The sequence below is a fragment of the Talpa europaea genome, assembly GCF_964194135.1.
Source record: "Talpa europaea genome assembly, chromosome: 7".
Classification (NCBI taxonomy): domain Eukaryota; kingdom Metazoa; phylum Chordata; class Mammalia; order Eulipotyphla; family Talpidae; genus Talpa; species Talpa europaea.
The window spans coordinates 109170409-109193418 of record NC_140074.1 but is presented as its reverse complement, the minus strand read 5'-3'; the positions used below and the strand labels follow the sequence as shown (position 1 = coordinate 109193418).

The 23010-nt window shown below is 41.8% G+C and overlaps 1 protein-coding gene across 1 annotated transcript in view; it reads left to right on the top strand.

Annotated features, from left to right (window-relative positions):
- The window catches only part of YPEL2 (yippee like 2), a gene marked incomplete at both ends in the record, with an annotated part of 40122 nt that extends 19319 nt beyond the window's left edge, over positions 1-20803 (top strand). Inside the window, 3 exons of the mRNA XM_084239097.1 lie at positions 16027-16070; positions 17029-17137; positions 20714-20803. Coding sequence (XP_084095223.1) covers positions 16027-16070; positions 17029-17137; positions 20714-20803 — 243 coding nt within the window. The remainder of the gene's footprint in view (positions 1-16026; positions 16071-17028; positions 17138-20713) is intronic.
- Between the last annotated feature and the right edge of the window lie 2207 nt (positions 20804-23010).

Genomic DNA, 23010 nt, shown 5'->3' with positions numbered 1-23010 from the left:
AACTTTTGCCTGGGAGATGATTTTCCAGTGCCAGATGTTTCACAATGTGCCTGCAGCTTTTACTTTAGCCAGGGAAGAAGGTCCAGCACCAGAATCTATGTGAGGATGAGTCTTAAGCAAGGAAAAGTCAGATAAGATAGGTCACTCCTGCCCATGAGCACTTTTCTGTAGATAAACAGGAAGTCTAAAACATGACAGAAGAGGCCTAGCTCTGAGTCAGAAACGTTCGTTTAATGTGGAAAGCGTCTATTCTCTTGAGAATAAGGACTCACAGAATGTTCACCCTTGTAAGAGGCTTTACTCAACCCCCTCATTTCACAGATGATGCAACTCCCAGTTGAGAGGATCAGGGATCTGCCCAGGGATGTCATGCTAGTTGGAGACAGATGATCTAGCTTTGCCTGACAGGGTGGAGTGGGCTGGTTATTCTGACCCAGTCATGTTCTGTTTGTAGAAGGAATATGGAGAGTCACCTGTACCCAGCTTATGTCTCTTTAATAAGAACACTTTGGCTGTAATTTCTTTAAGCCCCACCATGACCCTTTTAAATAGCATAGTCTAATTCGTCACAATTATTTCATCTAACTCTACTCCTAAACCTAATCCCTAGGAACATACAAATACAGCGGTCGATACATACTAATATAATACAGAGGTAGATATATACTAATATGCTTATGCCCAATGCTGGACAACTGCCATGATAGGGAAGAAGCTGTTTTAGTTTCATGTGCAACCTGAGGCCCAATTGTTTAAGTAAGACCTTGTGCTTTGATTAACTTTTGCTGGAGAAGAAAGCTTTGAAGAGGTATAGGTGACAGTGGTAAACTTGAGGATAAAACCATGCTATCACCAGAAAACCTGAAAGAACTGGTGGGAGGATGAGTGCTGTTTATTGAATGCCTGGTAAGTGCCAGATGCATTATTCTATGTGATGTGGGCATTATCGTCACATTTGGGTGATGAACTTGAGATCAACAAGGTGAACATATCCAGAACACACAGAGAAAGTGCCAGAACTAGGAATTGAAGGTAGTTCATCCTACTACATAATCATTTCATTATACCATGCTATTAAACTGAGAAGTTTAGCCCGTGGAAGGAAATTGTGATGTGGACAAGATAACACATCAAGTTAAACCTTTAGTGTTATTTGGTGCCAAAGTACATAAAGATAGAGGATTCAGGAAGCTCTTGGGAGACATAGTTCAGTTCCTATAAGGAATGTTGATACTGTTAGAACTACTGGAAGTAGAATTTACTACTTCTGGTGGTACCTACTCTTGAAAACACCTAAGTAGAGGTTTGGTAGAAATGGATAGACAAGAGCCATTCATCAGGTGAATGGTTTATCTGTGGGGTTCTTTCAAATTCCAGTGGTCTATGAAATTAAAACTGGGTAGTCACATATTTTATTTTGAAGATCCTCCTGTGTCCCAAATTGCAAACCAGTGTATGAGATGCCTACAGATTGCAATTAATAGTTCTTTTTTGAACTCCCCAAGCATTCTTGCCATGAAAGACAAGGTATTAAAGAATGAAAAGATTTTAAGGGCCTTCAATGTTTTTAATTGTTTTTTTTTCATGAGTTGTGAAATGAGAATCATTTATTCAGTAGTGAACTGAGGAGACTGTTTTCAGGCTGGATTGCAGAGAATATTCCCATGGTGGTCCTTCACATTGTGTCCCAGGTCTACAAATTTAATTATACCCAATCACTCAAGGGTGACTAAGCTCTGGTGAAGTAATTTAGCCTAACTCACAGGAAGCTAATTGATCGAACAGAATTCTAATCCATTAAATACATTGGAACAGGTAATCCTAAACTTAGACTGTGTGTTATCTTCCTTGAAGGTAAACCCACTTGAGTGAGATAATTAATTTTAGGCTGTTTTAAGTAAATATGGAAACAGAGCAAAGGAAGTTGAATAGCCTGAGATTTCATTGGTTCTAATGGCTCTAGCCATCCTTCTTTAAAGAGACAAATTTTTCCAAGGGAGTGTGCTGTAGAAAATCTTGGGGCTCTAGAAAAGCTATATGTTTAAATTCTGACCTTGAGTTATAAACTGTGTGAAAGTAGGTAAGTCACTTGAATAGCAAGTACTTTGTACATTCCGACATCTGATATCTTATTGTTTTTTATCTAATTCTCTTAGGCTACTTTCTTTTTTTTTCCACTTTTTTTTTTTCCCACTTTTTTTTTTTTTTTATATAGAGGCATGTTTTATTTATTTATTTGTTTGTTTTGTTTATACAAGCACTGGGTACAGTCAGAAGCTTGGGAGGGTGAGAGAATTCACCAGAGCCAGAGTGGGGAGCAGAGCAGGCAGACAGACGAAGTACACTGCTGAGGGGAGCAGCGGGCGGCAGGAGAGGTCTGCGCACCATGTGGGACCCTCGCCCGGTGGCCGGGAATCAAACTGTTGCTGCAGAGGCTGCGGGCAGCTTCGCAACCCAGCGCTCAACCGCTGTGCCACCGGGGAGGCCCTGTTCATCTTTTTTGAATGCTGAGTAGTATTCCATTGTGTATATGTAGCACATCTTGATCCAGTCATCTATTTTTGGGCATTTGGGTTGTTTCCAAAGCTTAGCTATTGTAAATTGTGCTGCTATAAACAGGGGTGCAGGTGCTCTTTGGAATTAATGTTTCTGTGTCCTTTGGGTAAATACCTAGGAGTGGAATTTCTGGATCATATGGAAGCTCTATCTTTAGTAGGTTGAGGAATCTCCACACAGCTTTCCATAGTGGTTGGACCAGTTTGCACTCCCACCAGCAGTGCAGGAGAGTTCCTTTTTCTCCACATCCTCGCCAACATTTGTTGTTGCTAGTTTTTTTTAATATGTGCCATTCTCACTGGTGTGAGATGGTATCTCATGGTAGTTTTGATTTACATTTCCCTGATTACAAGTGATGTTGAACATTTTTTCATATGCCTGGTGGCCATTCATGTTTCCTCTTTGGAGAAGTTTCTTTTTAGCTCTTCTGCCCATTTTTTGACTGGATTTTTTTTTTTTATTTTTGTTGAGTCTCATCAGCTCTTTGTAGATTTTTGTGATCAGTCCTTTATCATTAGTGTTGGTTGCAAAAATTTTCTCCCAGTTGGTGGGGTTTCTCTTTGTTTTGTTTATTGTCTCTTTTGCTGTGTAGAAGCTCTTTAATTTAATGTAGTCCCAGCTGTTGATCTTTGCCTTCACTATCACTGCTTTGGGTGATGCGTCTGTAAAGGTGTTTTTGAGGTGCATGTCATGTAGTGTTTCACCTATATTTCCTTCTATATATTTTATGGTTTCAGGTCTTACCTAGTTCTTTAATCCATTTTGAGTTGGTTTTTGTGCTTGGTATGAGGTAATAGTCAAGCTTCATTCTTTTGCATGTAGCGACCCAGTTTTCCCAGCACCATTTATTGAACAAACTTTCTTTGTTCCAGTGCATATTCTTTGCTCCTTTGTCAAAGATTAGTTGACCATAGATCTGTGGGTTTATTTCTGGGTTTTCTATTCAGTTCCATTGTCCATGTGTCTGTTCTTGTTCCAGTACCATGCAGTTTTGATTATTATGGCTTTGCAGTATAGTTTGAAATCTGGGACAGTGATGCCTCCATTCCCTTCCTTTTTTTTAGGAGGGTTTTGGCTATTCGGGGTTTTTGGTGGCTCCATTTTTTTTCTTTTTTAAAGATTTACTTATTTATGCATACAAGAACTGGGGGGCAAGCCAGAAGTGTGGAGGGTGAGAGGATTCACCAGAGACAGAGTGGGGAGCAGAACAGGTGGACTGACTGAAATACACTGCTGAGGAGAGCAGTTGGTGAGACAGGAAATGTCTGCTGCGCCATGTGGGTAGCTCCCTGGTGGGGGATCCTACTAGTGCTGCAGTGACTGCTGATAGCTTCATAGTGCTGAGACTTTACCCTTTGCACCACCAGGGAGGCCCTGTTAGGCCACTTTCTTAAAGAAAGTCACTTGGATACCACTCTTTTACCACATTTTCATTCTCCCTTATATTGGATTCACATTGCCTGGGTCTTTGTCATGCACTGGTTAACCTTGGTTATCTCATAACCACTCTTTGTCTCACTTTCCTTATCTGTAAAAGGAGGATGATGATTGCGCCTACTTCATAGATTGCTGAAAGGATGAAATTACTTATTTTAGAACACTTTGAATCCTGCCTGGCTTATAATACATACTCTTTAATACCTGTGAATTTATTGTTCTTTCACAATTTACAAATTTATTTTAATGAACCACCTCAATCTTATAAGCTCTCCAATTTCAATATAGTGATAGCTTGTTAGAAAATATTTCAAAAGTTGGGCCTCCCCTGGTGGTGCAGCTAGTTGAGCACTGTGCTGTGAAGCTGTCTGTGCAGCCTCTGCAACGCTGGTTCCATCCCGGCCAGCCTGCAAGGGTCCCACATGGTGCTGCAGACCTCTCCTGTTGTGCCCGCTGCTCTCTTCAGCAGTGTATTTCGTCAGTCTGCCTGTTCTGTTCCCCGCTCTGTCTCTGGTGAATCCTCTCACCCTCCTGTGCATCTGGTCTGTACCCCGGTTCTTGTATAAATAAATAAATCTTAAAAGAAAAAGAAAAAAACTATTTTGAAAGTAATCCCCACTATAATGTGTGATTTTAATCTTGGAGGGAAACTTTTTCTGGTCATTTGCCTGGACTGGTTGCAGGGGAGGACTTACCTTGAAAATCTATAGTTGTCAGCATGGTTGCCCACTGACTTGAGACATCCTTTGTAGAGTAAGGACACTTACATTCGCCAGTGCCCCTGGAGGGCCTTGGGATCAGAAGTGTAAATTAAAATATAAAGCCAGCAGTTGGTATTGTTCTTCCTTGGTATATTAATTTGCATTATCTTTTTAACTTTAGCTTTATCTTCTAGTTATCTTTTTAACTTTAAACATAGTGAATTGCTTTCTGACACCTGATGGTTGTTTTTTTTTTTTTTAAAGATTTATTTCATTTATACAAGAGCTGGGATACAGGCCAGAGGTGCGGGAGGGTGAGAGGATTCACCAGAGACACAGCAGGGAACAGAACAGGCAGACTGACTGAAATACACCACTAAGGGGAGCAGTGGGTATGACAGGAGAGGTCTGCCACACCATGTGGGTATCTCGCCAGCCAGCCGGGATCGAACCTGCACCACAGAGGCTGCAGACAGCTTCACAGCGCTGCGCTAAACTGCTTGTGCCACCAGGGGAGACCCAGACGCCTGATGGTTTTGAGGGGAATTTCGAGCTCCATTGTTTCATCCCCCCTTAAAGTTTTGGCTCTATATTTGAACTGCTGAGGCCCCAGCTATGACTGACTGACTGCTCTTATGTCCTGGTTTCACTACTTCCAGTCTAATTCAGAGTCTAGCTTCCTGAGCATGCCTAAAGGTAGTGACACCCAGTCTTTCTTCCATAGAAGATAGGGCTTGTCTGATTATGGGCATGCCATGTCCTTTATGCTTCTGGAGAATACATATTTTCCATGCTTCCCTCACTCTGTGGAGAACAAGGAGGGAATGTAGTATGTTGAGAGCTGACAGCATCTGTTTTCCCACTGGCTGCCTGTTTACATTGGCATCTGCCCTTCTAACTCTGTGCCACAGACTAGAGAGCTTTATCCTGCTCTTGGTTCAGCAGAGAACAACCACACAGCCCCAAGCCACAGTGGAGTCCTCTAGGACAGCTAGGAAGGGTAGAAGACCCGTGGGGGTCTGTAATTATAAGGAGACTGGGGAAAGAATCTGGGGAAGCTTTGGTAGAACAACCCAGCCCTGCCAGACTAGTTATGCAACTCCCATTTTAAATCCTGGTTCTGTGGTGGTGTGAAAGGAAACAAACATTTATTAAATACTTTTTATGAGCCGAAGCATGGGGCTTTATGAACACAACATTTATTTAATAGACCATCCCTCTGTAACAGGGCTTTATGGAATAGGCATGTTTCTCCCTTTTATAAATGGGACCCTGAACTCAGAAAGATAAAGCAACTTGCCCAAGGTTACGAACAGCCCTAATAAGGATTGGTTACAGCTTAGTAAGGGCTGAGCCCAAGTCCTGCCTAGCTCTGAATCCTGTGTCCTTTCCACTGAACAACAGGCAGACATCACACCATGGGAAGCAGACCTTGCAGAATCTTACTCTATTCTATTCACCAAGTCTATTCCCGAAAGCAGCTGGTATGAAAGGACTGATCATTAAGAAGCTTAGGTCCCAGAATTTTCCCCTTTCAGCAAATGTGGCACCCAGACCCCTCACCACTTTTTTGTTTTTGCTGTTCCTTAGTTCCTTGCATGAGTGTGTGCTCCCATGCCCTTGGAATTTTATGACTCCACACAGCAGATATTTCCTCCTTAGAGCCAGTCCATTCCCTGCCCCTCCCTCCATCTGTTTAGGGAATGTGAGAGTGAATTTGAGATAGACCATCCTCACAGCTATGGGAGGAGGGCTGTCAGAGTCCGCCTCTGTCCCCAGGCAGCACACATCTTTTCACCCATCTCAAGGTATAGCAATGGATCTGTAAAAACTTTCTGTGAACTATAAGCATATAAAAATGGCTTTGTTTTTTCCCTAGTCTTTCCTGGTGACATGTATCCTGGTTTGGAAGTCCCACAGACTCAGGAGGAAATGGACTTAAGATGGAAATAAGAGAGACTTAGGTTAATTATAGGGAAGAATTTCCTGACTCTATGGGATTTCCAAATAAGATAGAAGTCCCCTTTAATCTTCTTCTCTCTCAGCTAAATAGTCTGTTTCTTTAAGTTACATTCAGTTTCTAATTCTGGAAGTTTTCATCATCTTCATTGTTCCTTATTATCACCCTTCCCACTTTCTCCATATGCTTCCTCAAGGGTAGAAACCCAAACAGAAGCCAGTATGCTTGTGTTTCAGCTCTTTGGAATGAATCCTGTGACTTACTTTGACCCTAAACAAAAAACTCCACAAGGCCTAACAAGGGATAGAGAAAAGAAAGAGAAAGGAAAGGGGACTGATCTGATCCTTCTGTCCAGTGTCAAATCTGTTGAGGCATTTAGCCAGTACCCCAAAGGAAGGGGTTTTACTAATCCTTGTCCATAGCTCTATCTAGCACTTGTGCTACTTTCTTATTGAGCTCCCTGAAGGTACTTTAGAAATCATTACAGCCATCCTCTATGGTAGATAGTGGTGTCTTGAGCACATCCATAGAGACAGAAAGTAGAATTGTGGTTCTTGGGGGAATGGGTAGGGGAAATGGAAGGTGAATAATAAAGATAAGAGGTTTCTTTTGGGTGTGAAACATTACATAGGGTTTTGGTTGTACAACCTTGTGAATATACCAAGACCCACAGTACAGTATGCTTAAAAGGTGGTTTTTATGGTAATGCAAGCTACACTTTGATTTTCAAAAAACTCTATACCAGTAAGTTTGTTATAAGATAACCTTGAGGTAAACAGGGATTGAGGTAAACAGGGGTGATCTGGGTTCTTCTGTCCTTACCTGCACGCTTAAGAACACAGGACAAGACCTAAAAGTGGACATGCAGAGAGAAATAAAAAAAAAAAAGTTTATATACAAGGGGACTAAAAGGAAAGAGTAAAAAGAAAGGGAGGGAGATATTAATTGGCAAGCACTTGACTAGATGCCATCTGTCCTATTAGCAGCACTATCTAAGCTGAGACCAGGGTGTGAGCTGATGCCAGAAAAGCAAGAGAACAGGCATAGTCTTTCAAACACAAACTGGCCACTTAGCTCCACCTGTACTTCCTAGCAGTGCTCCCCTCTTTAGGAAGTCAGGTTCGTGGCATGCTGGGATTTTTAGTCTTCTGTGCATGAGATCACATCAGTAAGATGCGATCTTTCTGATCATCTCATCCACCCTGTGGGGGTGGAGTCCATTGACGGCATTAATCGTTGGCTTAGAGTTTGCTCCTCACTGTTCTTCTGACAGATTATTTTACAGCTGTATGATAAAAGCAAATTCTAAAAACAATGACTCTCCCCACACACACACCCACACAGGCACACGCTGTCTCTCTTTCTCTTTATATATATATATATATATATATATATATATAGTATAATATATATAATGTATATGTATCATCATATATATGTATAATATATAGAATGTTTTGAAGTTTATGAAGTACTTTTTCACATATGGTATCTATTTCTGATACAAATACGGTATGTGTAAATACTGTTTTATTGTACCCATTTTACAGATTAGGAAATTGAGTCTCAGAGGTTATTAACTTGAGTTAGTAAACTAACTAGTTATATGTCAAAGCCAGGACTCAAACTCTGATAGTCTGCCTCTTTGGAACCCATGTAATTTACATGGGTAAATAATCTCTGGATAATCTTTGGATACTCAAAACCAACACATACATAGAGGCCCAGTTATGGGTTCTGTCACTCTAGCAGAGGAAACCAAAGTCACCAAAGCAAATAATTCTCCTAAGGTGAAGTAGCTGGTCAATTGAAGTTGTAAAACCAGGACTTGCTTCTGAATTGCTGATGCCAGCACTAGATCCTCTTATCCTGTGCAGATACGCAAGGGTTTGTCTAGCTCGCAGGTGTCGTAGCTAGGTTGGCAGGTTCTGTGACCCTCATCTCTCTGTGCAATTTCTGAGACACACCCAAATTGATTATGGTTGACCACCCCAGTGACGGGGGGACCTGAATTTGAAAGGCTCTGCCTGAGTCTCTTCAAATGAGCAAGATTCCAAGGTGAAGACTGTCCCTGTCATTGAGGTGAAGGAACTCATATGGTTCCTCTGTTGCTACTTCCCCACCCTGAAGTATTCATTTTTCAGTGGTCTTCCTTTTAAAAGGAATTGCTCCTTCCAGACTTTCAAAGGGGCCAGAAATCAGTGGTTTTTGGCTACTAAACAGGAAACTCAAAGTCATTTCTGTTCCTTTGAGCTGGCTGGAAGGGCTGGGTCTGGAACTATTACTTTAAAGGATAGAAGAAAAGTTTTGTATAATTTATAAAAAAAAAAATTAAAAAAAAAAACAAACCCACAAAAAACCAACCCTTTCCTGGAGTCCTGAATACCAGCCTTGGTTGATACACAACATGGAAAAGAGCTGCCTTGTTGCCTGGGAGTAATGATAGCAAACAAATGTGTTCTGACAGTCTGTTTGGGATCTCCTGGCCTGAAATTCTGCTTGTTTCATTCTAATTGCTTCCTTAACTTCCTTTCAATCTCCCCACCTTCGGTACCACCCTTACTCTTGGGAGTGCCAGGCTGTGCCTGGTTACACCAGGCTAGGCTGTACTGGGCCCCACAGGATATAGCAACCCAGCCGGGGCTATTCTTGTCTGTGTCTATTTGCAAGATGCCTGTTGTTCTCAGAGCCTGTTTTCCCCATCATAAATGTTGACTTGGCAGGGGCCCAGTGTGAAAGTTATGATAGAGGAGCTTCCAGAGGCCTGCCCTAGGAAATCCAGCTGGTTCTGTGTGCCAGATGGAGGAAACAGGTTCCTAGATACTGTCCCTCAGGGGGCATCTGAGTAGGTATTGCCACCAAGACAACCGTGATTGGGTTTGACACCCTTTGCAGAGTGTGAACCCGTGCCAGCTCTCTTAGAACAGGCTTGCAGGAACAACCGTGGTGGCCCTTTGAGGCACCTCTGGGCCTGGCTGGCCTCTTGCCTGGGCCATGCACCCTCCCCCACCCCTACTTCTAGGAATTCTAAGATGTGGCAGACTAGAAAAAGTTACTCTTTGGCCCTGCCCTAAGCCTACCAGCCCCCCCAAAATAGTCATCTCCAAACTTTTAAAATCACACACTCCTATCAGTAAAATGTGTGAGCATATACTCCTAACATCTGTGTAGACAGTGATAAATGGTGTACCTGTGCTGCCATGTACATTGTACAAGGGAATAAAGAAAATTTTAATGATTTATATCATTTAAAAGATGAAAGGAAAACTAAATTTTATCATAGATTTGTTTTTAATCTTATTTTATTGATGGTATATGTGATTGAACATGTTCTTTAAAAAAAAAAAAAGATTCTTGGCTTTCCACTTTCTGAAACAGCAATTCAAAGGTATGTCCTAAGGGCTGAGTACTTCATTTTAACAGTTTCTCTGGCTGAAAACTTCCTTAGAAAGGTAGAGTCAATTATAAAACATTAGCATCTTTGTGCTTATGAAAATCACAATCCCTTTTTCCAGGCTATCCATCAGATTATACAAAGGTGTTTTTTTTTTTTTTTTAATATTTATTTATTTATTTATACAAGCACTGGGTACAGTCAGAAGCGCAGGAGGGTGAGAGAATTCACCAGAGCCAGAGCGGGGAGCAGAGCAGGCAGACTGACGAAGTACACTGCTGAGGGGAGCAGCGGGTGGCAGGAGAGATCTGCGTGCCATGTGGGACCCTCGACCAGCGGCTGGGGATCGAACTGGCGCTGCATAGGCTGCAGGCAGTTTTGCAACCCAGAGCTCAACCGCTGCGCCACCGGGGAGGCCCCTATACAAAGGTTTTTTTTTTTATTATTTTTTTTATTTTTTTTTTTATAGAGGCATGCTTTTTTATTTTATTTATTATATTTGTTTGTTTGTTTTGTTTATACATGCACTGGGTACAGTCAGAAGCGCGGGAGGGTGAGAGAATTCACCAGAGCCAGAGTGGGGAGCAGAGCAGGCAGAAGGACTGAAGTACACTGCTAAGGGGAGCAACGGGTGGCAGGAGAGGTCTGCGCACCATGTGGGATCCTCCTCCGGTGGCCGGGGAGCAGCCGGGGATCGAACCGGCGCCTCAGAGGCCGCGGGCAGCTTCGCAACCCAGCGCTCAACCGCTGCGCCACCGGGGAGGCCCACAAAGGTTTTTATTGAACTTTGCAGTTTGTTGATTTACAGGCTTCAAACCCCTCTGAAATTCATTGTTTGGAATATGTTTAAATAGATTAGGAAACTTGGCAATTTTACAAATTTCTACAGTTGAATAAGTACAGTGAGTCTCCACTTATCATCATTGATAGATTCTTACAAAGAACCTTTTTAAGTGACAGGAAATATAATGAAACCAGGTCCTCAGATAATTTTCATTCAACATCCACTGGGTTATTCTTTTTTTTCTCATCAATTAAACAATCTCCATGACCTGCTGTATAGGAATACAGTGTACAGATACAGAGAATTTCAGAGAATATTCTTTGATAACATTTTATTGAACTTTATTTTTAATTTTACACATAGTAAAATGCCCCCTTAGTGTATAATCCTGTGCATTTTGACAAATACAGTCTGGTAACCACTGCTACAATAGAGATAATAGAAAAGTTCTATCTCCTTTATTACCTGGTTTTAGTAAAACTCTCCCCTCACTCTTAAACTTTGGCAACAACTGATCTCTTTATGCATTGCCTATTCATCCATATTGTTGTATGTATCAGTAGTTTATTCCTTTCTATTAGAGTATGATTATATGGATGTATTATTTACGAATTGAGACATTTAAATTGTTTCCAATGTGGAATGATTATGAACAGAACATCTAAAAACCACTTTCATACAGATTTTTGTGTGAATGTCAGTTTTCATTTAGCTTTGGTAAACTCTTATCCAAGGTGACTGTCCCTATTTGCAGTGTATGAGAATTCCAGCAGCTACACATTCTTGAAAGCACTTGGTTTTGTCAGCTAAAAAATATTTAATACCTATTTTAATAGGTGTGTAGAAATCTCATTGTGCTTGTAATTTGCATTTCCCCTTGTAACTCGTGATGCTGAGCATTTTTTCATGTGCCTATTTACATGTCTTGAAATCTATTGCAGTCTTTTTGCCCATTTTAAAACTCTTTTAAATTTCATTTGTTTTCTTATTTCTTATCATTAAGAGTTCTTTATAAATTTTAGATACAAGACCATAGCAGATATGTGGTTTGCAGATGTTTTCTCCCAGACAATGGTTTATCTTTTCATTCTTTTAACATTGTCTTTTTCAGACCAAAAGTTCTAAAGTTTGATGAAGTTCATGAAGTTCTATTAAGCAGTCTTCCCCCTTTCTCCTCCCCTCCATTTTATAAACTGTGTTTCTGGTGTCGTATCTAAGATATCTTTTCTTTCTTTCTTTTTTTTTTTTTTAATAGAGGCATGTTTTTTATTTATTTATTTTGTTTTGTTTGTTTGTTTATACAAGCACTGGGTACAGTCAGAAACGCGGGAGGGTGAGAGAATTCACCAGAGCCAGAGCGGGGAGCAGAGCAGGCAGAAGGACCCAAGTACACTGCTGAGGAGAGCAGCGGGCGGCAGGAAAGGTTTGCACGCCATGTGGGACCTTCCTCCGGTGGCCGGGGAGCAGCCGGGGATCAAACCGGCGCCGCAGAGGCCACGGGCAGCTTCGCCACCCAGCGCTCAACCGCTGCGCCACTGGGGAGGCCCTCTAAGATATCTTTTCTAATACAGTCACAAAGACTTTCTTCTATATTTTCTTCTAAATATCATCCATCACATAATATTAAAACATTGTCTAATACCAGTTCTCTCCAAAGCGCTAATAGCGCTAATTTCTTTGGAAAATGAGTTACATTCACATTCCCTGTTATAATGTTACCTTTACTCTGAAGGGACAGATTTAGTATGTTTATTTTTTGGAAAATATAATGAAGTAGCACACTGCTATAATTTACTTTTTGCCACAAAGGTCAGCTAGTTTAGAATGCTCATCTTTTTGCAAAAGAAAAATATACAACTTATCTTTACATTTTAAAGTACTTTGCTATAAGTGAACTTTTTTGTGGCATTCTATCCCATTACAAAAAATTGCAAGGATTGTGCTGTTTAAGGATCCTGATTTTATGTCAGCTTTATTGACATTCTGTAGCTCTAAACAACAGTATTCATGATATGCTAAAAGCAGTGGCAGAAGGACACCATGGTCAAACCGCCCCCCCATGTGCCTCTCTACACAGTAGAGCCCAGGAAAGATCCCACTGGCAATCTGTATGTTATGACTCTTTAGTAAAAAAAAAAAAAAATAGTAAAAAAAGATAAAATTTCTAGTATTTTTACCCTACAGTGGGGGGGATTTTCTTGTGTACCTTTTGGGCATACCACTGTCCTGGAATGTCTTACAATGCAGCCTCTCTCCATGCATTTCCAATTTCTTCCTGACTGCTAGCCGTGATCTATAAGTGCTTGAGAAATAAATGGTGACACTCTGTGTCGTCATTTTCCTCTCTGCTTTCTTCTAGAGTTTTCCTCACAGCTACTTCCTCCTAAGTACAAAACTTGAATGTCTTGATAAATGTTTCTTAGAAGACGACAGTCCCCATTATCCATAATGTAGGACCATGGATTCATAAGAGAATATGATTTTGGAACTAAAAGGGGACTTGGAAGTCAACTTGTCCAAACCCCTTATTAAAATCAAACCAAAAATAAATGAACTGGTAAATGCACAGAATGGAATATGAGTCAACGGAAGGAGCTTATGCAGCAGCATGAGTGAATCTGAGGATTATACTGCATAAAGGAAGCCAGACAAGAAGCACTACATATACTGAATGATTTCATAGATTAAAAGTTATAGAAAATGCAAACTATAGTGATAGTAAGCGGTTAAGCAGTAACTACCTTTGATGAGTGAAAAGAGTGTGCAGAGAAAATGGAAGGCTGGATTAAGAGAGCATGAGGAAACTTTGGGATGTGGTATATATATAGTCCATAACCTTGATGGCTTCATAGGTCTGTATAGATGTGAAAACTCATCAGAAAGTTGTGTACAGTTGAGATTGGGACAGTTATAAAACCATCCTAAGGGGAGGAAAAGGAAATTACAGGCAATTCCTAGTGGAATACCAACTCATTGAATTAATATTTAACACATGCCTCCTGTATGCCAGATTGTTGTGCTATGTGCAGGTGATTCAGAGACATTAAAGATTTGGCCCATTCCGTTAGGGAGCACAGCTCAGTAAGGGAGTTAGATAATTAGATAGTTTCATTCCACTATGCTTTGTGCTAAGAAAAAGAAATTAGGAAACCAGAGGAATCCAGAACATAGGTGCCAATGGGTGCACCTTCCTGCGTAGGTTAGGGAAAGCCTTACGAAAGAGAGGAGGCTGAGCCAAGCCTTAGTATTGGGCAGGGGAAGAGCCTCCCCATCAGAGGAAACTTGATGGGCAAAGTTATGAAATGCAAGTTCCAGGAACTTCATGTGGTTCCACCTGACTAGGACTAGAGCAAAGGACACAGTGGAAAAGTAGCAAGTGAAGGGACTTGCTACTCGTGGTTGGTGGGTCTAGATTGTGAAGCTTTTGCTGCCATGGCTGTCCTTGGCTAAATCTAGGGTTTGTGTCACTGGAACATTGTCGCACCTAAATGCAGGTTCCAAGATTGAAGGCTAGGACACTCAGAGCATCATAGAGCTGAGTGCTCATTTCTAGTCTGCGAGTTCCCATGTTACCCAAGTCCAAAGAAATGCAAGAATTGGGATTTAGGTCTGAGCAGCAGCTGTGGAAAATCTGCTTGCTCCTTGGTGCTGCACGGGGAGTGAAGGTATCTAGTGTGTTTGAATATTGGATTCAACCAACAATGTAGCTGTTCCAGGGGCCTCCCTGGTGGCGCAGGGAGTTAAGCACTGGACTGTGAAGCAATCTGCAGGTTCTACAGCACGAGTTTGATCCCCCGGTCAGCTAGGGAGCAACCCACATGGTGCAGCAGACCTCTTCTGACTCGCCTGCTGCTCCCCTCAGCAGTATATTTCAGTCTGCCTGCCTGTTCTGTTCCCAACTCTGTGTCTGGTGAATCCTCTTACCCCCCCCCCCACATCTCTGGCCTATACCCCAGCTCTTGTATGCATAAATAAATAAATCTTAAAAATATATATATATAGCTATTCCAAAGACAGTTTTTCTATAAGTGAAGAATTTTGCCTTTTTCTCCAGCTGGCGGCCCTCATACTGAAAATCCTGTGCTTCTAACAGTGACTGCTCCATGTGTAATGACCTGTGTCCTGTCTGGTTCTCACCTACCTTTTTGGTCAACTGTTAACCAGTCACCCCCAGATTTCTGTGGTCATTGAGTAACATAGGTCATGGGAGAGTCCCCTGTTTGTTTTTAGAGTTTGGTTTTTTTTTTTTTTTTTTTTCAGAGCAGAGTAGGATGTTTACTTCAGGGTACTACTGTCAGACCACATTAAAAATGCAGGCAGCAATGCAGAACATGGCTGATTCATGTCATTAAGACGTTTCAGTGTAACCAGAGGAGGGAACACAGATAGGGCCCAAGTTAATGGAAGTAGATGTCAGATTGCATGGCAAGCCCTGGCTCCTGTTTCTCCTGCTCCCTGCCACCCTCCAGCCAAGGAAAGAAGCTCATATTTAAGCTAGAAGTAAAAATGGGATTACTGCTTAATAAGTATCCCTATGATTTAGAGGCCACATTGCTTACATCTCTTAAAGGGAGTTCCCATGCTCCCCTTTCAGTGGATCTACTGAAATTAGAATCTACAAAAAGTAATGAGGATCTACAAGAAGACAAGACTAGTGAGAAATGTAGGTCTGACAGTTTATTCTTATGCTGGGGATTCTTTGTTGTCTTCTGCAGAGCTGAACCAAGAGGACAAGCAAAGTGTTTGCACTAGTTTCCATGAGAAAAGTTATGGCCAGCACAGATGGCAGAAAATGAAAAGCCAATGAAAACTAATTATCTGAGATAGATAAGTTACATCAGTTGATGTGAAGAGTGAAGAAGATTTAAATGATGTTATAGAGCTTGGCTTATGTGTACATATATATATATATATATATATATATATATATATATATATATATCTTTTTTCACATGATCTGGTGAAGACAGCCCAAATGGGGGCAGGCCTGAACTCTGTAGCTCTGTTTATTTTGCCTTCTCCTCCCCCCACCAACGCCCCCATGCCATCTGCCAGCTGGACTATTAACTAGCTCACTGCACCCTTTTTGCTATGTCAATTCTGGAAGGTCATAATTATTGTCATTTAGGACTGGTTTCCTGAATGGGTGGGTGAAATGGATTTCTAACTATTGATTTGTTTTCTTACATTTCAGTCGTTCCAAGGAAGTCAAGGACGAGCATACCTCTTTAACTCAGTGTGAGTGTCTCTGAATGGAACATTTATTTGGTACACATTTTAGGGGCGGGGACCAGCAACACTCAGAGACCCTTCCCTCTCTGCCATAATATAAACACTGTGGCCCATCAGGCTTTACAACTGGTAGCCAGTTCTCTTTGGAGAGTTTGGGGGTGGGGGGCTTGCATCTTAGATAAAAGTACTATATTCATTACCCTTAGAAGGAACATCAGGGACTGCAGTTGCATAAGGAAGAAGACAGAGTGTTTTGAGAAACCTCTCCATGGAGGTCTTATAACCAAATCTGAGATGTTACTGGGAAAAAAAGTAGATAAACAAGACACCAAGATCTGCTGAAGGACCTAAGGCTAGAGGGAAGGTCCAGTGCGTGGAGTCTCCATCCCCTCCTGAAAAAAATCAGGTATGACTGTCAGTTGTCCTTGGGCACATCATCTGTAACCCCTTCCTTGGGAAAGGAAGGCACAACTCACACAGACCTGCTGAACTGTGAAGATGGAGACCTAGCATGTTCAGATTGAGATGATAATGTACACTCTGGTGTATTTGATACCCAGGGCTTGCTCAGGACAAGACTGTCATAATGTTTGAAGTATTTGGCTGGAGTCAGTCCTTAGTAAACTCTGAGGACGTGTACGATGGATTTCTCAGAGTGATTGTCAGCCTGTCACCTCAAATCACAATTAAAAGCATTTGTAAGAAAAATACCAAGTAAATTACCAGCCATAAAGACTATTCTCAGTAGACTTAGTGAATCAGAGCTTGCAAATCTGAAATTCACTTCACTAGAGCTATTTCCTTGCTACCTCTTGAGGGTTGTTACTGTAAACGTTGCCCTTCTCTGTCTTGGCGTCACTTGAGGTAGCTGATCTCAGTTAATATTTTGCTGGAAGCTCAGCTTGAACGACTGATGGTGAACATGTGAGTAATACCCACTCTCTCTCTCTATCCCTTGGCATAGAGTTAACGTGGGCTGCGGGCCTGCAGAAGAGCGAGTGCTGCTCACAGGACTGCATGCAGTCGCAGACATTTACTGTGAAAACTGCAAAACCACTCTGGGCTGGAAATATGTAAGTACTGAGAAGTCTGGTTGGTGGAGAGAAGGCCAGGAAGGCAGCCTTGAGTCAGGAGAATGCTTTCTTCTAGTTGATTCCCATGCCCTTGTGGATTGTCTCAGACCAATCTAAGACATTGAGCTTAAAGAGCAATTCCATGCTCATCTGCTGCCACTCATTCTTCCCTTTCTGCTGATATTCCCTGCTTCCTCCTCTTCCTTCACACCCACTCCTAAGATGCACAAACATGTACCCCTGCCTTTAACAAACCGCCACCACCGAAACAGTAATAAATAATAGCATAACATTTCTTGACAGCTTACTGTGTTCAGCCATACGTTATTTTACTCACGCTCCATGTCTTCTCTAGTGGGTAGTTATTTATTTAATCCTTATTTTATGCATGAGGAAACTGGGGTTTCAGGAGGTGAATGGTATACCAATGCTGTCTACATTATATAGCCAAACCAGAATAGAAATCCAGGTGGTACTAATCTGCTTTTGGGCTTTGGAGAGAGAGCAGTCTTTTGCCAGGGTGAGAGGAGGGATATACATCCACTGGAAAGCAAACCTGAATTGTGTTGTTATTGGCAGACCTTCCTCACTTTTGTGTGTGCCTATGTGTACATAGCACACAGTTCTTTCCTCTACCCTCCTGTCATTATAGTGATGTCGAAAATATCTTGTCTTGGGTGGGGGCAGTTTATTCATGCAAAGTGCCTCAAATTCCCTGTCTTGTCAGTTGCCTTTAGCTAGCTTTGGAAGGAGCTGGAGGAGTAGTCAAAACTGCCCACAGAGTGATAAGGATGTGTCATTGTAGGTAACAAGCTAATTGTAACAAATGCATCACTCCAGAATTTTGATACTGGGGGAGGCTGTGTGTATGTGGGAGCAGGGTGTGCATAGGAAATCTCCATATCTTCTGGCCCTTTTTGCTGTGAACCTAAAACTGCTCTAAAAATATGAAATCTATTTAAGAGAGGATGTTGAGTAAAAAAAGATGATGTGTTGAATAAAGGAAGACAAAGCCCAAGTATGGTTCCATTTAAATTTTGGAAAAATGTGCAAATCTTAAGTCCTGCAGGTGGTCTGCAGTGGAACAGCACTGAATTTAGATTCCATTTTTCACATTTCCCTTAGAATGTTTAGGATGAGAAAGAAAACATAAGACAATGTGTTTTGTGATGCCAGCAGGGTTCAGACACAGCTTCCTCTGGCTGCCTTGGTTATTTCCTTCTGGGTAAAACTGGCCTTTCTGCTCCTCTTGTAACAGCCACTGGCCCCCTCTGGGTCCTCCTGGGTGCCAGAGTTCTGCTTTTGCTTATCCAGAAATGGACTGCCCCTTCTTTCTTTCTCTGCCTCTTGGTTGTCTTTTGCCATGGTTTTGCTTCTTACTGGTAAAACTCTTTTGGCAAAGTTTTATTCAGAGCTCTTTTGCTGGATACAGAAGTAAGGGAGAGCTAGTCCTTGCCCTCAGGGTGTTTGCAGTCATGATACCAGGGAGAAAAGATGCAAGTAAATAGATAAAAGAGCTGGGCAACTATGGAGACATGAACCGAACACTAGAGAAACATCCCCAAATCCTTACTGATCACCTCTCATATGCCAGGCCAAGTGCTCCCTTCTCATTCCGTTATTTCTTCTGATCCTCACTGTAAACCTGAAGTAGGTATAATTGTTTCAGTTTCGTTAAATGATTAAATGGAAAGTGCTGCTTCTGACGTCGAGAAGCAATAGAAGTGGCGTTCAATCTGGGTTGTTTCTTTAGACTCAAGAGTCACTGCTCTGTCCTTTGGAGTCAAGCTGTGACATATTGCAAGTGTCCTGTGACTGGGGAGCTATTGAATTTTTCCCCCTCTGCCTTTTTAATATTTTCTTATTTCCCTTACTTTCCTTGTCGCCCCCCCTTCCCTGCCCTGAACATACTAGTGTAGAATAACAGAAGGTCTTATTCCTGAACCACATTCCTCTGTTCTCTCTCTCTCTCACGCACGCACACACAGTGCTGGGGAATAATGAAGTGTCAGGAAAAATACTGCTGAGCCCACAGCTCTTGTGTGAGTGTAGCATTTGCACATTCTCTCTCCTTGCCCCCCTCCCCTCTCTACTCTGGGGAATAATTCTTCTCTCAACAAGAGACTCAATTTGGAATACTTGTTCTGAAACCTAGAATCCCTGAGCTCTAGAGCAGAAGATAGGGTTCATGCAGATGCGGCCAAGAACCCGTTGCTAGCTGAATTTAAGCACTTACTAATGTGATGGACTCGGAAGAAAGGGCTGATGCCATCTCTGCTGCGTGTCAGGCTCAGCCATCTAGTGCCAGTATTTTTCAGGCGATACACCAAGATATTTTTGTGTATCTGTGTCTGCAGATAAAATGACCTTTTGATCCTATGCCTGTGCAGGACTTTTGTGGGGCTTATTAGCTGGGAGAGCTCACAGTGCTGGGTTTAGAATGGTAACCTACTAAGTGAGTTTTCCCTCCAGAGGTGAGGTAGCTGGGTACGACTGGTAGACGCCCAGGTTCTAAAGCCTGGAGTCCATACAGCTCCTGTCTCCCTGGAGAAAAGCAGTGAAGGAAAAACAGACATCACATCTGGCATAAAAACAGCAAGATAAATGAAATAAGAAGGAAACCCATTTGGTCTCACAATACTTTGTTTCTCTCTCCAATTGTCTTTTCTTTAAGCCTAACAAAATATTTTTTTCCTTTTTTTATTTATATCTTTTACATCATTGTTCATTTTCGTAAATGTATGCTTGTATGCTTTCTCCTTTTAGGTGTATTCCTTGTAAAATTCCCATCACTAATTCACCTGTAAACCATCACCATATTCCCTTGTGCTCTTCTCTCCCCTGTTTTGATCCCTTTTTCTCCCCCCCCCCTCACAAAATGTCTCTGATTTATGGTTGCCTGATAATTTTGTTGTTTTTATTATTATTGTTGTTTTTCCTGATCCCTTATTGGGTTCCTCCATATTCCTCAGATAAGTGAAATCATCCCATATTTTTCTTTTTTCTTTCTGTAAGCCTAACAAAATATTGTTTCACATTATTATCAGACTTCCCTGTTTTCCTGGAAACTAGCAGAAATGACACACAAACTTTACAGATACATCCATAGGGTAGATTCTGGTTAGGATCAGAAACCAAGTATATACATTTATTCATTCATCACTTATGTTGAAGACCTGTTATGTGCCAAGCAGTCTTCTAGGCACTGGCGATACAGCAATGAAAAAAACAAATAAAAATCTCTGATTTCCATGAAGATTATATCCTAGTAGTGGAAGACAAATAATAAACAAAGTTGATAGGCAAGGTATGATATGTTTGAAAGTGATAAGTGCTATAGAGACAACAGGAAAAGGAGTGGGGATGAGGGAGAATTGCAGGGGAAATTGGAATTTCAGTAGAATAGCCAGGAAAGACCTTACTGAGATGGTGATATTTGGGCAAAGACGCAAATAAAGAAAAAGCCAAAAAAAAAAAAGGAGGGGTGGGTGGGGAGAGGAATCAAATGAGCTACAAAGTCACCTGCTTATCTCTGGTCATTAAGTGTCTTTTTTTCTCTTCCTTTGTGTTTCCCAGGAACATGCCTTTGAGAGCAGCCAGAAATATAAAGAAGGCAAATACATCATTGAGCTAGCACACATGATCAAGGATAATGGCTGGGACTGATTGGAGAGCATCCACCCAACCCAGTGTCTATGTGAACGCCATCCAACTGAACATTCTACCCAAGCGTGAGAGAGTGACTGAACACTCGGTTCCATCCATTTAGGGGCCTTGCCATCTGGGCATTCTCCCACCCTGACACCATCTATTTGGTGACCGGCCTCTAAATCGCTGTCTCTCTGTCTCTTTGCTTTGTATCCGTTTGTGAGTTGATCCTGGCTTCTCTCTCTGTTCTTGTGTTGGCTGAAAACAAAACAACAAAAGGAACAGATGCCTGACCGCATGGGGGCAGCCCACCTTGATAAGGGTCCCAGGGCCCATGCAAGAGCTGCTTGAGGACCTCTTGTCAGGAGAGCAGTGGCACAGCACAGGGGTGTGAAGAAGAGGGGAAGGGGGGGAAACATTAAGGGCCCCAGGGGTGGGCAGGGGGTGGGAGGGTAGAATAGGAACAAAATTGTGCTGCTCCTGGAGACCTGGTAACTTAGGCTTGAAATAATCGACTTGTCTAAAAGGACAAAGAAAAATATACCTCATGACTGCCTTCTCTCTGACCAGAAGTTTCTGTTCCTGACACCAGATGTGCCAGGTTAGCAAATGAGCACAAGAAGTGACCCTAATTCTAGCTGGCAGGGCAGGAGCCTGCTTCTCCTGGGCTGAGTTGGGGAGTGTTCTGGCAGCAATGAGTGACTTGAGAAAGTTCCAAATGGGGTTTGATCACTCTGATGCCTCCCAGCTCCTCTGGGTGACCTTTGCCTCTCCAGCCACTGTAGGTGAGAGGAGAGGGAACTGTCATTTGCAGTGGGTGCAAGATCCAAACATCCCAAAGGCTTTGACCAGCAACTAAGTAAAATCAGGAAATGAGGAAAACAAGAAGCAAAGGGGGCTGCAGTTTTGGAGTCTCTGTAGAAATGACACAGATATTGGGCCAGGAAAAAAGAAAAGTAGAAGCAGTTAGAAATGCCAAAAATTCTGATCTTAAAAAAAAAAAAATGACTTAGTGAGAGGAGAATATTGTGTGGCAAGGAAGGGGGTGGTGGGGTGATGGCTGGGATTAGTTTAGACGCGGACCATTACAGGTTCGGTGGTTGTTCTTTAGCAGTGGCTTCGGTGATCAGCGATTCTTTGTACATAAAGTTGCAGGTGTTTTTCTCTAGTTCTATCTTTGTAGATTATGGAAAACAAAGTCACAAACCTGGCAGGTAGGCTCCTCATGTCCCTAGCTGTTCTCTTTGGATTTGAATGCTTTGTGTGGAGAAATCTGTTAGTGTGGTCCAGCAGTGGGGAGGGCTCAGGTTTGATGTCAAACTTAAAGTTATAAATTCCAGTATTAACCTCCCCTGCCCCTCGTGTTCCCATCTAAAGTCCATCATATTAGGGAATTGGAAATCAAATCCCTGTAAGATTCATGAGAGAGAAAGATATATAGAGAGGAGTTTGTTACATTTAATCAACACTGTGAAGTCTGTTCTACATAGAGCAATTCAGCCAGTACATGGTGCATGACCCAAACTCATTCAGCTGAGTTCATTTCACTGCTTAGACTGAATATATTACTATTGTTACGACTTATGTAGGATACCTTAGGTAATTCTCAGCATCTCATTCTCCAAATAGTCTGATCCTATAGGAAAAGTCACCAAAAGAGTTCATGGTTAACCAAGACTGAAGTAGCAAACCTAGGACATCTAAGAATTAAACCAAGTTCAGTTAGTGAGTCCAAGATGGAAATACCTTTTGCTTTTTGTGTCTCTGGGTACTCATTGAAGATTGGGAGACCTGAAATGGTGGTGGAAGGATAGCAAGACTGACAGAAAGCAGGGTAGCTCCAGATTTCGCAGTCGACCACCTCTGTAAGACTGAATGATTCTTAGAAATCAAATATGTTTCCAAAGGCTTCTTGCCCACATCTTTTGGTGCTTTAGTAGCCCAGGGAGATAAATTATTCTCTCTGCATTACTAAAAAGTGAAATGAGGTTCAGAAGTATTTCATTTTTGCTCCCAGAGAAACAGTTCCTCTAACTCCCAGACCCAGACCCAAGATATCTATCTATCTATCTATCTATATTTATATAAAAAAACAGCAAAACATTTTCAACTTTAACATTCCTATGTTGGTTTGCCAGCACAGAAATCATGGATTTTCTTCTCTCCCCGCAGAAGGCAGTGGCTTTCATTTATAGATCTTGATGAGCCCCTTGGCTGAGGGTATA